The 17,190-nt window shown below is 39.8% G+C and overlaps 1 protein-coding gene across 1 annotated transcript in view; it reads right to left on the reverse strand.

Moving 5' to 3' along the window:
• Positions 1-16,985, reverse strand: part of ELP5 (elongator acetyltransferase complex subunit 5) — a 107,387-nt gene extending 90,402 nt beyond the window's left edge. The window contains exon 1 of the mRNA XM_053718441.1: positions 16,693-16,985. Coding sequence (XP_053574416.1) covers positions 16,693-16,819 — 127 coding nt within the window. The 5' untranslated portion in view covers positions 16,820-16,985. The remainder of the gene's footprint in view (positions 1-16,692) is intronic.
• Between the last annotated feature and the right edge of the window lie 205 nt (positions 16,986-17,190).

Consider the following 17,190-nt stretch of genomic DNA (forward strand, 5'->3'; position numbering starts at 1 on the left):
CATTAGAAATGTTATACAGACATCATTCATTTGCCTTTCTAATACAAATAGTGCTAATGTGATATGTTCTTGCTTATCTATGTTCTCATAGCTCAGAGATATACACGTGAATGTTTATTGTCTGCTATTTTGGACTACCTGTTAAAATATATAAAATAGCTCTCTTATTTGGAAAGTTGTACTATATAGATTGTAGAAACTGCTCTATTGTGTTTTAAGATGTTTGTAATTGTATGCATAAACCTCAATTACAAAATATAAATATATATTACTGTTGAAATCTTATACTACTAGAGCAGAGGTTTTCAAAATCTAAGACAGTGGGACTCCCCTTTGGCAAAACTTTCGAGATGAGCCCCCACGCTTGTAATGTATTTCTTAAAATTGCAGAAATGCGCATAAACACACAATCTCATACACACACAAACAATCTCATACACACAATCTCATACACACACACACACGCAATCTTATACACACACACAATATGGATTTTTTGAGAAGTATGACCGGCACTGCATGAGCTCACACTATGTTCAAATATACAAAATTATATGAGTTACAGCTTTCAGGGTATACCCAAATTCCCCAAAACAATAGTGCATTATATTTGGTTATTGCTAACAGATTACCTTATTACAGGGGCCGTATTCACACAGCCATCTAGACTGCAGCCATTCATCCTTCCAGAATGCAGCCAAAATCTGCCCGGAAACCATCCAGTTACCCCCTGTTTGCACCCTATAGTGCAGCTAAAATGAATAAGATTAGAACGCTGTACAAGGCTCCTGTTCAGGGCACCTTCTCTGCCACACTATTCTTTAAATTAGTTAGCGCGGCACTGTTCACTTTAACCCGCGCCTCCCCTAACCTGCTCTCATGCCCCCTGGGGAGGCGCGCCCCACAGTTTGTAAACCGCCGTACTAGAGTGACAAACTAACATGCACACAACCTACTAAAGATACAGTAGTAGACTGTGCATAAGCATTTGTCTACTATACCTGCCCCCAGTGACAGGTGAAATTAATAAATGTATGTGAACAGCAAGTGCACTGCAAACAAATGCTTCTAACTACACTCGATATGCACTGCTGTGCATTTTAAAGTGAACTGCCCCATGGCATTGGAAAGACTTTGCAAAATGAGGCTGGGTTTAATTCATCAAATCTGTTATATTTTAGTATTTTTAAAAATGTTTACCTTTTGAGCGCTCTGACGATAAGCGCAGATCTCCCACACGGCATTTTTTTCTTAAAAGAACGAATCCTTGTTTCCCCATGGGCCGTGACGTTTATGCAAAGGGGCTGAATACCCTGGGGGGGGACACACACACGTTCTTTTAAGAATCGTCATCTGTCAATCATTTTGACAAAATGCCGGACGGGAATGCTGCGCTTATCGTCGGAGCGCTCAAAAGGCGAACATTTTTAAAAATAATAAAAAATAACATTTGATTAATTAAACCCACCCTAATTTTACAAAGTCTATCCAATGCCGTGGGGCAGTTGCGCAAAGTTGACCTTCACTTTAAATATATAGAATATATTTTATAGTCGCACAACCCTTTAGGGTAGCATAAAATTACAGGTATAGTAGTTCATTATAAATATTTTTTAAGAATTTGTTTAATTTGTTCACAACAAAATGGGTACGACGCTGGTCCTTACTGGTCGTTAAGGGGTTAAACAGCATTCCCATTTACTTCTATTATCTAATCTGCTTCATTCTTTAGATATCCATTCTTCAAGAAATTGCAACTTCTGAGCCTTTTTAGATATGCTTTTCAATAAGGGATATCAAGAGAAAGAAGCAAATTATATAATAGAAGTAAATTTGAAAGTTGTTTAAAATGCTCTAAGTCATGAAAGAAAAAAATTGGGTTTCATGTCCCTTTAAACTGCATAAAAAACTGCAAACACTACTACTACTTTATGTTGTGCACACTAACCCAAGGAGCACTATACAGCTGTCAAAAAGCTGGATACATCACTGATTTATGAAAGTGCATTACTTCTGTCACAGGGTGCAAGAATATTGTAAAGGGACATAAAACTCACATTTTTTCTTTCATGGTTCAGATAAAGCATACCATTTTTAAACAACTTTCCAATTTACTTCTGCTATCAAATTTTATTTGTTTTCTTGTTATCCTTTGTTGAAAAGCTGGGATGTAAGCTCATGAGTGTGCACGTGTCCACAACACTATATGGCAGCAGTTTTGCAACAATGTTATACATTAGCAGGAGCACTAGATGGCAGCACTATTTCCCGTCATGTAGTGCTTCAGGCATGTGCACGCTACCTACCTAGGTATCCCTTCAACAAAGAATAACATGAGAACAAAACAAATTTGATAGTAGAAGTAAATTGGAAACTTTTTAAAAATTGTATTCTTTATCTAAATAATGAAAGAAAATTTTTGGATTTACTTACTTTCCCTTTAAGTATTTAAGATGGCAGTGCCTAGTATGAAGATCTGGAGCTTTATCAGCCAGTCCCTTTGAGGATTCATATAGGAGAACAGATTTGAAAGGAGCTGCAGGCACAGGAAGAAAAAAAATAAATCATAGCGAGTTATCTTTATGCTATTGTAGTTGTGCCCTTTAAGCAGCAGATGACCATCTCTTCATTCAACTTCCTATGAGCCTATCTCCCTGAACCCTGTCTGCCTGGGTTCTTGTCCTCAGCAGCCCGTGTCCCTTGTCTGAGTCCCTTGTCTTTGGTCTCCTTCCTGTATTTGCATAATATGATAATCCACAGCACCAAGTTAATAAAACTTTAGATCTTTATTCAGGTACAAAAAGTAAAAAATGCAACGTTTCGGGATCCACTCCCTTAATCATGCATAGGGTCAACAGGTGTGTACACATGCCTTATAAGGGAAAGATTTAACCCTTTACATACAATTTAACATTACTTATATTATAGCACCACCTAGTGAAAAATAAAAACCATTACATCTTGTTAACTAGATTACTTATTTTTCTGCTTTTAAATTCAATGTAAACATAAATGTGTGCACTAACCTATTGATTCAACTAAAAGCAATACTCATACAGAACAGATGCCTTAAACCTACAGAAACACAGCAAAATCAAGTTCCCTGTTCAAACCTGTAGGGACCATAGCATTCAATTTATGAATCCAAAAAGATTCCTTTTGCTTTAACACCTGCTCCCTATTACCTCCTCTACGTAGTCTTCCTACACTATCTATAACTTGCCATCTAAGTTGGCTGATACTATGACCAGCCTCAATAAAATGGCAAGAGACAGGTGCATTTAAGTCCTTGCAGCAAATATTTGATCTGTGTTGACTCATCCTATCCCTCACCTTTCTGGTCGTCTCCCCTAAGTAGATTTTCGAGCAGGGGCACTTTATGAGGTAAATAACATAGGATGAGTCACACGTATAATGTTCCCTGATTTTAATTTTTTCCCTGTTAACGGGTGTACAAATTCTTTACCCTTAATGACAGCATTACAACTGGCACATCCCAAACAAGGGAATGTGCCTACATTCTTTGAAGTGATGTATGTTTGTATTTGTGTTTTACTTGATCCTACATCACTCCTTACCAACTTATCCTTCAAATTAGATACTGTTTTGTAAGCCATCATAGGGGGATCCTTAAAAGCTGCAACATCAGGATTACAATTTTTAAGCACATTCCAATGTTTGTAAATAATTTTGGAAATCTCTTTGCTGTAAGGGTTAAATTGTGTGACACATACCATGCGCTGTAGATTTTTATCTTTTCTATTATTATTAATGGCTACCTGTTCTTCTATGATTCTCTGTTTTTCATTGTTAATTAGAGGATCTGGGTAACCTCTCTCTTTAAATCTTACAGCCATTTCCTTTAATCTTTGCTCTGCCAGCGCTTTGTCAGTGACTATCCTCTTAACCCTTAACATCTGGCTACGTGGGAGTGAATTTTTTAGTTGGTCTGGATGATAGCTATCAAAGGACGATAAAGTGTTTCTGTCAGTAGGTTTCTTATGTAAATGCACATTTAATAGACCATCAATATTCCTATATACAACTGTGTCTAGGAAGACAATTCTTTCCTCACTGTAAGATAGAGTATACTTAACCCCATTAACAGAGTTATTAAGCTGTTCAACAAAGGAGAAGAGGGTTCCAATGTCGCCCCACCACACGCCAAACACATCATCTATGAAGCGCCACCAGGCTGCTCCATAGAGTTTAAACAGGGTATTTTCATACACAAACCTTTCTTCTATCTGTCCCATAAATAGGTTGGCGTATGATGGGGCGACATTGGACCCCATTGCAGTTCCTCTAACCTGCTCATACCAATCGTCTGCAAAGAGGAAATAATTGTGATACAACACTATTCTCAACAGTTCTTCCACAAATTGTAATTGTGGGATAGTATAAGTACCAGCATTTTTCAAAGTGCACATACTGGATTCAATACCACTTTCATGGTTAATAACAGTGTATAAACTACACACATCAAGGGTAAAAAGTATATATTTAGTGTTCTGTACAGACAGATTTTTTAGTTTATCTAGAAAATCAATAGTGTCCCTGATGTAGGAAGTTAGTTTTAACACTTCAGGTTGAAGTATTTTGTCCAGATATGTGGCAATGTTAGTAAATACTGAGTTAACTCCTGCCACAATGGGACGTCCCGGGGGTCTCTCAAGGCTCTTATGTACCTTTGGTACTGTATAGAATATAGGGGTTTTTGGTCATTCTACATAAAGATAAGTGATCAAAGTTTTACCTTTAGTATCAAGCAAGTTAATACTACCTGACTTCAGTATCTTGTAAGTCTGTGCTTCCAGGTATTTCTCAGCAAATCGGTGCTTCCTGGCTTTAGTATTAAGCAAGTCGGTGCTTCCTGGCTTTAGTATTAAGCAAGTCGGTGCTTCCTGGCTTTAGTATTAAGCAAGTCGGTGCTTCCTGGCTTTAGTATTAAGCAAGTCGGTGCTTCCTGGCTTTAGTATTAAGCAAGTCGGTGCTTCCTGGCTTTAGTATTAAGCAAGTCGGTGCTTCCTGGCTTTAGTATTAAGCAAGTCGGTGCTTCCTGGCTTTAGTATTAAGCAAGTCGGTGCTTCCTGGCTTTAGTATTAAGCAAGTCGGTGCTTCCTGGCTTTAGTATTAAGCAAGTCGGTGCTTCCTGGCTTTAGTATTAAGCAAGTCGGTGCTTCCTGGCTTTAGTATTAAGCAAGTCGGTGCTTCCTGGCTTTAGTATTAAGCAAGTCGGTGCTTCCTGGCTTTAGTATTAAGCAAGTCGGTGCTTCCTGGCTTTAGTATTAAGCAAGTCGGTGCTTCCTGGCTTTAGTATTAAGCAAGTCGGTGCTTCCTGGCTTTAGTATTAAGCAAGTCGGTGCTTCCTGGCTTTAGTATTAAGCAAGTCGGTGCTTCCTGGCTTTAGTATTAAGCAAGTCGTTGCTTCCTGGCTTTAGTATTAAGCAAGTCGTTGCTTCCTGGCTTTAGTATTAAGCAAGTCGTTGCTTCCTGGCTTTAGTATTAAGCAAGTCGTTGCTTCCTGGCTTTAGTATTAAGCAAGTCGTTGCTTCCTGGCTTTAGTATTAAGCAAGTCGTTGCTTCCTGGCTTTAGTATTAAGCAAGTCGTTGCTTCCTGGCTTTAGTATTAAGCAAGTCGTTGCTTCCTGGCTTTAGTATTAAGCAAGTCGTTGCTTCCTGGCTTTAGTATTAAGCAAGTCGTTGCTTCCTGGCTTTAGTATTAAGCAAGTCGTTGCTTCCTGGCTTTAGTATTAAGCAAGTCGGTGCTTCCTGGCTATAGTATTATGCAAGTCGGTGCTTCCTGGCTTTAGTATTAAGCAAGTCGGTGCTTCCTGGCTTTAGTATTAAGCAAGTCGGTGCTTCCTGGCTTTAGTATTAAGCAAGTCGGTGCTTCCTGGCTTTAGTATTAAGCAAGTCAGTGCTTCCTGGCTTTAGTATTAAGCAAGTCGGTGCTTCCTGGCTTTAGTATTAAGCAAGTCGGTGCTTCCTGGCTTTAGTATTAAGCAAGTCGGTGCTTCCTGGCTTTAGTATTAAGCAAGTCGGTGCTTCCTGGCTTTAGTAATAAGCAAGTCGGTGCTTCCTGGCTTTAGTAATAAGCAAGTTGGTGCTTCCTGGCTTTAGTAATAAACAAGTCAGTGCTTCCTGGCTTTCTACAGAAGATCAGCAATATTTGGCTTCAGTATCAAGCACATCTGTTACACCTGTCATTGTTAATAATTTCCAAAAAAAATCCTTTGGACTCTGCAATTCAATGTAAATTTTGCTAATTACTGCAATACTTTTATAGTGACTTAAAGTGATGGTAAACGTTAACTAATCAAATGCCATAAATGTAATCTTTTTCATTAAAAAAAATATATGTACCTTTTTTGTTTTTAAATCCATCTGTGAAAGGGACAAATTAGTTCATATAGTAATGCTTCTATAGCAATGTTATGACAACCAACTTGAATGAACTCTTTTTTTTCTAATGACAATTCCAGTGAACATCCAATCAACAGGTGTTATTTAACAATCTTGAAGTCCAGACCCTTTAAAGTGAAGGTCCATTTTGATGAATTAGTGCCCGGTTTTTAATAATCCTATTAAAAACAAGGGCACTTTAATTCATCAAAATTGACATTTCACTTATTTTCTTCAAAAACTTACCTTTTAATCCTGGCAGCCGTTCCAGCACTTCCTCCGCCCGTCACAAGCCGTCTTCACGGGTCCAAAATGACGAATCCAGCTTCCTCCAATCATGGCGTTGCATCAAGCCAAGATTCCCCCGGGGGGGGGGGGGGGGAGCCGTGATTGGAGGAAGCCGGATTAGTCATTTCTGATGTCTGCAGAGGTTTCCGACGGCCGTGGGAATAACTGGAGCGGCTGCCAGAATGAAAAGGTACGTTTTTGAAGAAAAAGAGTGAAATGTCAATTTTGATGAATTAAAGTGCCCTTGTTTTTAATAGGATTATTAAAAACCGGGCACTAATTAATCAAAATTGACCTTTACTTTAAAGCCCTTAGAAAGCCTATGTAGAGAGTGGGTGGGACTGCTCTATACATTACAGCCCAGCCAAATGAGGAAATGGAGGGGCGGAGGAACAGACAATACCAATTAGGATTATAAACCTTTTATTATAAAATATATATACACTTTTAAAAAATAATAATGTGGTTTTACTTGCAAACCAATATAATTTTCATTGCAACAATCATATAGTCTGAAATTTACCCTCACTTTAACATAACTTATGGCTTTCACCATGAATCATTTTAATTTAACCTTACTCCTCAAGTTCTCATTTTTGTTATTGTTCTAGATTAAAGTTAAAGTCAAACATAGCGTTTTTGAAACGCTAGGGTTGACTGTTGAATCAAATAAAGGGCACTTTCATTCATGAAGTATAGGATACTTCATGCAGAAAGTGCCTTTATTCGTTTCAACTGCTAGCAGTTCTTAGCTGCTACAGCAGTCCACGGCAAAAAAATATTTTGCTAAGGGGTGACGTTTTCATGGGCACCAAACCAGATTTACCACACGGCTAAATTTTGGCCATGGGCTGCTGTAGCAGCTAAGAATGGCGATCGGTTGAAACGATGGGCTACATGAAGTATCTTATACTTCATGAATGAAAGTGCCCTTTATTTGTTTTAACAGTAAACCCTAGCGTTTCAAAAACACTATGGTTGACTTTCACTTTAAATATTTTTTTTTTGTTAATTCTGAGGAGCTTTAATAAATTTCAAGATTTGTTCTTACAAATACACTTGTATTTGGTCTCCATTTCCTACCGAACATGACACCTATGAGTTTATTTCAATTTTTTTTAGAGGCAGCAAGTTTTATGTATTATTAAACTTAAGAGCTACAACAAAAAATAAAAGTCATCTATGAATGTAATGTGTTAAGAAACCAGGGGAGAGAATATGAATACAAATATGTAGAATAATCCAAAAAGTTAGAAAGGAACATGTAAAATTCTAGAAGCCTTGACTTTGAGTATCCAGGCATTAACCAAGCCCCCTTTAAAAGAAAATATGTAATTAATTTTACCGGTTTCCAGTAGTCATTTCTGCCAGAAAAGCAATCTCCTGCATATTCCCAAACTCATTTTGTTTATTTTTTTCCATCCAAATCAGGGTATATATGATCCCACATCTATTAACTTGACAAATACTGAAAAAGAGAAGCAAACATGGAGGCTGATTTATCACAGCCCGAATGGGGCCGTATACACCTGTTTCCATGCGAGCCTTCAGGCTCGCTGGAAACAGGAGTTAAAGGGACACTAAACCTTGCAATAAACTTTATCTCAAACGAACAAAACATATGTATTAATCATATTGACAATATGCATCAATTAAAAAATATTTATAGTTTACTGTATATTCATATTACAAAATTAATATATTTCCAAACCCACACTTACTATTTTAGATCTCCGTTACCAATAGTGCCTGATAACCTGCGTTATCAATATGGCCGTAATCCGCAGTACTGCGCATGCGCCTTATTCTTCAGCGTCATCGAAAACGTCACCATCCTTTTGAGATCCAGACCGCCGTAATCGAGCATTCTCTTAACAGATGTTCCAGCGTTCTCGAGCAGGTAAGATGTGAGCGCTTAGCAGCGATAATACCCCTAGTAATAACGAGCATATATTTAATATCTCACGCATCCGGCGGAATGATTTGCGCATGCGCGCGATGACTAATCCTTGGGATAATTATATGCATGCTAAAGCATAGCGATTGGACTAACTCTATTCTAATTTCGTCACTGAGAAAGGGGGTTTGGCTGGGGTGACGCGATTCCACAGATTTTGTATCTCCTTTTCTAAGGCAAGAAATACTCGTTTTATATTCAAATCAGGTAATTCTTAATCCATAAGTTATTTGTAATAGATTTTAGTCTGTTAAGTGGAGTAAAAAAAACAAAGTTTTGGAATCCTTTAAGAAGCAGTGGTCTTAAGACCGCTGCTCCTTAACTCGTCTGCCTGCTCTAAGGCGGAGGACAGCAATCCGCACGATTGCATACGATCGGCTTGATTGACACCCCCTGCAAGCAGCAATTGGCCACGAATGTGCAGGGGTCGGCATTGCACAAGCATTTCTAGTAAAATGCTTATGCAATGATAAATGCCAACAGCATATGCTGTCAGCATTTATCGTGTGCGGCGGATATGATCGCTACAGCGGTTCATGTCCATTCGCACTTTCATAAATTGGCCCCATGGAGTTTATATGTAGAGTATAGAATTTAGTATCCTCATTCCACAGCATATTCCACACTGATATACAGAGTGTACAATTAATAAAGACAAGAAAGATTTGAGCAGACATTGACAAATATTAAATAAGGTATTTAGGTTACTGAACTTTCTTTTAATATGTATGTCTAGTTTTAAGGGGATATGAAACCCAAATATTTTCTTTTGTGATTCAGACAGAGCATACAATTTTTAATAAACACACAACGATTAAAACAGTGATTCAAAAACCCCCCAAATAATAATAAATCCTCAGGAAATGGAAAATATATACTATTTTCTTTAAACTAATTTTGCTATGTGTATTTTAATGCTCTCTGCTTGTATTAGTCAATGAGAAACATGTACATTAAGATTCTGTAGTGTTAAAGGGCCACTAAACCCAGCCAAAATCTTTCTTTCATGTTTCAGATAGAGAATACAAATTTAAACAACAATACAATTTACTTCTATTATTTATTTTGCTTCATTTTTTAGATATCCTTAGTTGAAGAGAAAGCAATGCACATGGTGAGCCAATCACAAGAGGCTTCTATGTGCAGCAACCAATCAGCAGCTACTGAGCATATCTAGATATGCTTTTCAGCAAAGAATATCAAGAGAATAAAACAAATTAGATAATATAAGTAAATTAGAAAGATGTTTAGAATTGCATTCTCTTTCTAAATCATGAAAGAAAAAATGTGGGTTTCATGGCCCTTAAATAAATGTTTTAATGATGGTGTTATAGTAATTTATAAGAAAATTGCGAATTAATCGCAATCGCGTTTGTTTTTTTTTTAAAAATCCCCATATTGCCCAGCCCTAATGGGCAGTAAAGTAAACTTAAAACTTCCATGGTTCAGATAGATTATGCAATTTTAAGAGATGTTTTTCTATTTACTTCTATTATCCAATTTACTCAATTATCTTGGTATACTTTGTAGAAAAGCATATGTTGGTAGACCCAGGAGCAGCAATGCAGTGCTGGGAACTAGCTGGTGATTGGTGGCTACACAGATATGCCTCTTATCATAGGCTCACAATGTGTTCACCGAGGTCACAGACAGTAGTGCATTTCTGCTCTCGAGTTGGTTTAACTATTTGTTAAAACCCATTGCAAGGGATAGACACAGTTATATGTAGGAAATAACAGAATTTATGTTTACCTGATAAATTACTTTCTCCAACGGTGTGTCCGGTCCACGGCGTCATCCTTACTTGTGGGATATTCTCTTCCCCAACAGGAAATGGCAAAGAGCCCAGCAAAGCTGGTCACATGATCCCTCCTAGGCTCCGCCTTCCCCAGTCATTCGACCGACGTAAAGGAGGAATATTTGCATAGGAGAAACCATATGATACCGTGGTGACTGTAGTTAAAGAAAATAAATTATCAGACCTGATTAAAAAACCAGGGCGGGCCGTGGACCGGACACACCGTTGGAGAAAGTAATTTATCAGGTAAACATAAATTCTGTTTTCTCCAACATCGGTGTGTCCGGTCCACGGCGTCATCCTTACTTGTGGGAACCAATACCAAAGCTTTAGGACACGGATGAAGGGAGGGAGCAAATCAGGTCACCTAGATGGAAGGCACCACGGCTTGCAAAACCTTTCTCCCAAAAATAGCCTCAGAAGAAGCAAAAGTATCAAACTTGTAAAATTTAGTAAAAGTGTGCAGTGAAGACCAAGTCGCTGCCTTACATATCTGATCAACAGAAGCCTCGTTCTTGAAGGCCCATGTGGAAGCCACAGCCCTAGTGGAATGAGCTGTGATTCTTTCAGGAGGCTGCCGTCCGGCAGTCTCATAAGCCAATCTGATGATGCTTTTAATCCAAAAAGAGAGAGAGGTAGAAGTTGCTTTTTGACCTCTCCTTTTACCAGAATAAACAACAAACAAGGAAGATGTTTGTCTAAAATCCTTTGTAGCATCTAAATAGAATTTTAGAGCACGAACAACATCCAAATTGTGCAACAAACGTTCCTTCTTTGAAACTGGATTCGGACACAAAGAAGGCACGACTATCTCCTGGTTAATGTTTTTGTTAGAAACAACTTTTGGAAGAAAACCAGGTTTAGTACGTAAAACCACCTTATCTGCATGGAACACCAGATAAGGAGGAGAACACTGCAGAGCAGATAATTCTGAAACTCTTCTAGCAGAAGAAATTGCAACCAAAAACAAAACTTTCCAAGATAATAACTTAATATCAACGGAATGTAAGGGTTCAAACGGAACCCCCTGAAGAACTGAAAGAACTAAATTGAGACTCCAAGGAGGAGTCAAAGGTTTGTAAACAGGCCTGATTCTAACCAGAGCCTGAACAAAGGCTTGAACATCTGGCACAGCTGCCAGCTTTCTGTGAAGTAACACAGACAAGGCAGAAATCTGTCCCTTCAAGGAACTAGCAGATAATCCTTTCTCCAAACCTTCTTGAAGAAAGGATAGAATCTTAGGAATTTTTACCTTGTCCCAAGGGAATCCTTTAGATTCACACCAACAGATATATTTTTTCCATATTTTGTGGTAAATTTTTCTAGTTACAGGCTTTCTGGCCTGAACAAGAGTATCAATGACAGAATCTGAGAACCCTCGCTTTGATAAGATCAAGCGTTCAATCTCCAAGCAGTCAGTTGGAGTGAGACCAGATTCGGATGTTCGAACGGACCTTGAACAAGAAGGTCTCGTCTCAAAGGTAGCTTCCATGGTGGAGCCGATGACATATTCACCAGGTCTGCATACCAAGTCCTGCGTGGCCACGCAGGAGCTATCAAGATCACCGATGCTCTCTCCTGATTGATCCTGGCTACCAGCCTGGGGATGAGAGGAAACGGCGGGAAAACATAAGCTAGTTTGAAGGTCCAAGGTGCTACTAGTGCATCTACTAGAGTCGCCTTGGGATCCCTGGATCTGGACCCGTAGCAAGGAACCTTGAAGTTCTGACGAGAGGCCATCAGATCCATGTCTGGAATGCCCCACAATTGAGTAATTTGGGCAAAGATTTCCGGATGGAGTTCCCACTCCCCCGGATGAAATGTCTGACGACTCAGAAAATCCGCTTCCCAATTTTCCACTCCTGGGATGTGGATTGCAGACAAGTGGCAGGAGTGAGTCTCCGCCCATTGAATGATTTTGGTCACTTCTTCCATCGCCAGGGAACTCCTTGTTCCCCCCTGATGGTTGATGTACGCAACAGTCGTCATGTTGTCTGATTGAAACCGTATGAACTTGGCCTTTGCTAGCTGAGGCCAAGCCTTGAGAGCATTGAGTATCGCTCTCAGTTCCAGAATATTTATCGGTAGAAGAGATTCTTCCCGAGACCAAAGACCCTGAGCTTTCAGGGGTCCCCAGACCGCGCCCCAGCCCACCAGACTGGCGTCGGTCGTGACAATGACCCACTCTGGTCTGCGGAAGCTCATCCCCTGTGACAGGTTGTCCAGGGACAGCCACCAACGGAGTGAATCTCTGGTCCTCTGATTTACTTGTATCGTCGGAGACAAGTCTGTATAGTCCCCATTCCACTGACTGAGCATGCACAGTTGTAATGGTCTTAGATGAATGCGCGCAAAAGGAACTATGTCCATTGCCGCTACCATCAAACCTATTACTTCCATGCACTGCGCTATGGAAGGAAGAGGAACAGAATGAAGTATTTGACAAGAGTTTAGAAGTTTTGATTTTCTGGCCTCTGTCAGAAAAATCCTCATTTCTAAGGAGTCTATTATTGTTCCCAAGAATGGAACCCTTGTTGACGGAGATAGAGAACTTTTTTCTACGTTCACTTTCCACCCGTGAGATCTGAGAAAGGCCAGGACAATGTCCGTGTGAGCCTTTGCTTGAGGAAGGGACGACGCTTGAATCAGAATGTCGTCCAAGTAAGGTACTACTGCAATGCCCCTTGGTCTTAGCACCGCTAGAAGGGACCCTAGTACCTTTGTGAAAATCCTTGGAGCAGTGGCTAATCCGAACGGAAGTGCCACAAACTGGTAATGCTTGTCCAGGAATGCGAACCTTAGGAACCGATGATGTTCCTTGTGGATAGGAATATGTAGATACGCATCCTTTAAATCCACCGTGGTCATGAATTGACCTTCCTGGATGGAAGGAAGAATTGTTCGAATGGTTTCCATTTTGAACGATGGAACCTTGAGAAACTTGTTTAGGATCTTGAGATCTAAGATTGGTCTGAATGTTCCCTCTTTTTTTGGGAACTACGAACAGATTGGAGTAGAACCCCATCCCTTGTTCTCCTAATGGAACAGGATGAATCACTCCCATTTTTAACAGGTCTTCTACACAATGTAAGAATGCCTGTTTTTTTATGTGGTCTGAAGACAATTGAGACCTGTGGAACCTCCCCCTTGGGGGAAGCCCCTTGAATTCCAGAAGATAACCTTGGGAGACTATTTCTAGCGCCCAAGGATCCAGAACATCTCTTGCCCAAGCCTGAGCGAAGAAAGAGAGTCTGCCCCCCACCAGATCCGGTCCCGGATCGGGGGCCAACATCTCATGCTGTCTTGGTAGCAGTGGCAGGTTTCTTGGCCTGCTTTCCTTTGTTCCAGCCTTGCATTGGTCTCCAGGCTGGCTTGGCTTGAGAAGTATTACCCTCTTGCTTAGAGGACGTAGCACTTGGGGCTGGTCCGTTTCTGCGAAATGGACGAAAATTAGGTTTATTTTTGGCCTTGAAAGACCTATCCTGAGGAAGGGCGTGGCCCTTGCCCCCAGTGATATCAGAGATAATCTCTTTCAAGTCAGGGCCAAACAGCGTTTTCCCCTTGAAAGGAATGTTAAGCAATTTGTTCTTGGAAGACGCATCCGCTGACCAAGATTTTAACCAAAGCGCTCTGCGCGCCACAATAGCAAAACCAGAATTTTTCGCCGCTAACCTAGCCAATTGCAAAGTGGCGTCTAGGGTGAAAGAATTAGCCAATTTGAGAGCACGAATTCTGTCCATAATCTCCTCATAAGAAGAAGAATTATTATTGAGCGCCTTTTCTAGCTCATCGAACCAGAAACACGCGGCTGTAGTGACAGGAACAATGCATGAAATTGGTTGTAGAAGGTAACCTTGCTGAACAAACATCTTTTTAAGCAAACCTTCTAATTTTTTATCCATAGGATCTTTGAAAGCACAACTATCATCTATGGGTATAGTGGTGCGTTTGTTTAGAGTAGAAACCGCCCCCTCGACCTTGGGGACTGTCTGCCATAAGTCCTTTCTGGGGTCGACCATAGGAAACAATTTTTTAAATATGGGGGGAGGGACGAAAGGTATACCGGGCCTTTCCCATTCCTTATTTACAATGTCCGCCACCCGCTTGGGTATAGGAAAAGCTTCGGGGGCCCCGGGACCTCTAGGAACTTGTCCATTTTACATAGTTTCTCTGGAATGACCAAATTCTCACAATCATCCAGAGTGGATAACACCTCCTTAAGCAGAGCGCGGAGATGTTCCAATTTAAATTTAAATGTAATCACATCAGGTTCAGCTTGTTGAGAAATTTTCCCTGAATCTGAAATTTCTCCCTCAGACAAAACCTCCCTGGCCCCCTCAGACTGGTGTAGGGGCCCTTCAGAACCAATATCATCAGCGTCCTCATGCTCTTCAGTATTTTCTAAAACAGAGCAGTCGCGCTTTCGCTGATAAGTGGGCATTTTGGCTAAAATGTTTTTGATAGAATTATCCATTACAGCCGTTAATTGTTGCATAGTAAGGAGTATTGGCGCGCTAGATGTACTAGGGGCCTCCTGTGTGGGCAAGACTGGTGTAGACGAAGGAGGGGATGATGCAGTACCATGCTTACTCCCCTCACTTGAGGAATCATCTTGGGCATCATTTTCTCTAAATTTTGTGTCACATAAATCACATCTATTTAAATGAGAAGGAACCTTGGCTTCCCCACATTCAGAACACAGTCTATCTGGTAGTTCAGACATGTTAAACAGGCAAAAACTTGATAACAAAGTACAAAAAACGTTTTAAAATAAACCGTTACTGTCACTTTAAATTTTAAACTGAACACACTTTATTACTGCAATTGCGAAAAAGTATGAAGGAATTGTTCAAAATTCACCAAAATTTCACCACAGTGTCTTAAAGCCTTAAAAGTATTGCACACCAAATTTGGAAGCTTTAACCCTTAAAATAACGGAACCGGAGCCGTTTTTATATTTAACCCCTTTACAGTCCCTGGTATCTGCTTTGCTGAGACCCAACCAAGCCCAAAGGGGAATACGATACCAAATGACGCCTTCAGAAAGTCTTTTCTATGTATCAGAGCTCCTCACACATGCATCTGCATGTCATGCTTCTCAAAAACAAGTGCCCAATACAGGCGCGAAAATGAGACTCTGCCTATGATTAGGGAAAGCCCCTAGAGAATAAGGTGTCCAATATAGTGCCTGCCGGTTATTTTACATAATTCCCAAGATTAAAATAATTCCTCAAGGCTATGGAGTATAAAATATGTTTATATATAAATCGATTTAGCCCAGAAAATGTCTACAGTCTTAAAAAGCCCTTGTGAAGCCCTTTTTTTCTTTCTGTAATAAAAATGGCTTACCGGATCCCATAGGGAAAATGACAGCTTCCAGCATTACATCGTCTTGTTAGAATGTGTCATACCTCAAGCAGCAAAAGTCTGCTCACTGTTCCCCCAACTGAAGTTAATTCCTCTCAACAGTCCTGTGTGGAAACAGCCATCGATTTTAGTAACGGTTGCTAAAATCATTTTCCTCTTACAAACAGAAATCTTCATCTCTTTTCTGTTTCAGAGTAAATAGTACATACCAGCACTATTTTAAAATAACAAACTCTTGATTGAATAATAAAAACTACAGTTAAACACTAAAAAACTCTAAGCCATCTCCGTGGAGATGTTGCCTGTACAACGGCAAAGAGAATGACTGGGGAAGGCGGAGCCTAGGAGGGATCATGTGACCAGCTTTGCTGGGCTCTTTGCCATTTCCTGTTGGGGAAGAGAATATCCCACAAGTAAGGATGACGCCGTGGACCGGACACACCTATGTTGGAGAAAATGCAATAAAAAAGTGATCTAACACTTATAATAACCATTTCATGAAAAGGGGCTGTTACGTCATAAATAATCCAAAATTAAAATACGTCATTTGTAACGATGATGCCTCATAAAATGATCTAACATGGTGTTAAAAATTACACATAGCTAAAGGACAATAAAAAAATATATTAACCATGTTTAGTGTGAACCTGAAATATTCTGTAACTATGCCCTTATATGCAAGCACATTGCAACATTGTAGCGCTGTCCCTATAGTTATATTTTGCACTTTCGTCTACTTGAATGGCAGCAATCAAATAACATACTTTCGTCACTGAAGTAACTAGATAATTATTGTCATCTATATGCCTAAACATATACTGAAATATAAGAAACAACCATATATATTTGTATAAGCAGGATGTCTTGCGTACTGTACCAGTGATGAGCAGAACTCCAGAACTAAACTGATTCCTCAGCTCTTGCAGCATATTGACAGCCTCATGCCCCAGTCGCTGAAATACTACGTCACATTCATGTCGCCTGTTTGTATACCGCATTTGCATCAGTTACCATCTTTATACACCCAAACAGTGGAACATTTCATGATTACCACATTTAACTAGAAGTTGCGATATGACTGCGTTTCGTATGCAACTTTACAATGGTGGATACAATAAAGTTACAAATGCATAAGTGGTACTGTACAATGTTAACAGGGTGTACCAAAATGGCTGACACGTTTACAAAGGGAGATGTCGCATAACTAAAAGTCCGTCACTAGAAGCAGAAAAGCTTCACTGGTTGTGGAAACGAAATGAAATGTCAGACAGACTGATAGTCATCAGTTTCAACTGCATGGCTACGCTGATCAAAAAAGGATGTTAATTCTACATAATTCGTTCTGTTCCGATATAGAACTGATTTTTATTTTCTA

The sequence above is a fragment of the Bombina bombina genome, chromosome 6 (assembly GCF_027579735.1).
Source record: "Bombina bombina isolate aBomBom1 chromosome 6, aBomBom1.pri, whole genome shotgun sequence".
Classification (NCBI taxonomy): Eukaryota; Metazoa; Chordata; class Amphibia; order Anura; family Bombinatoridae; genus Bombina; species Bombina bombina.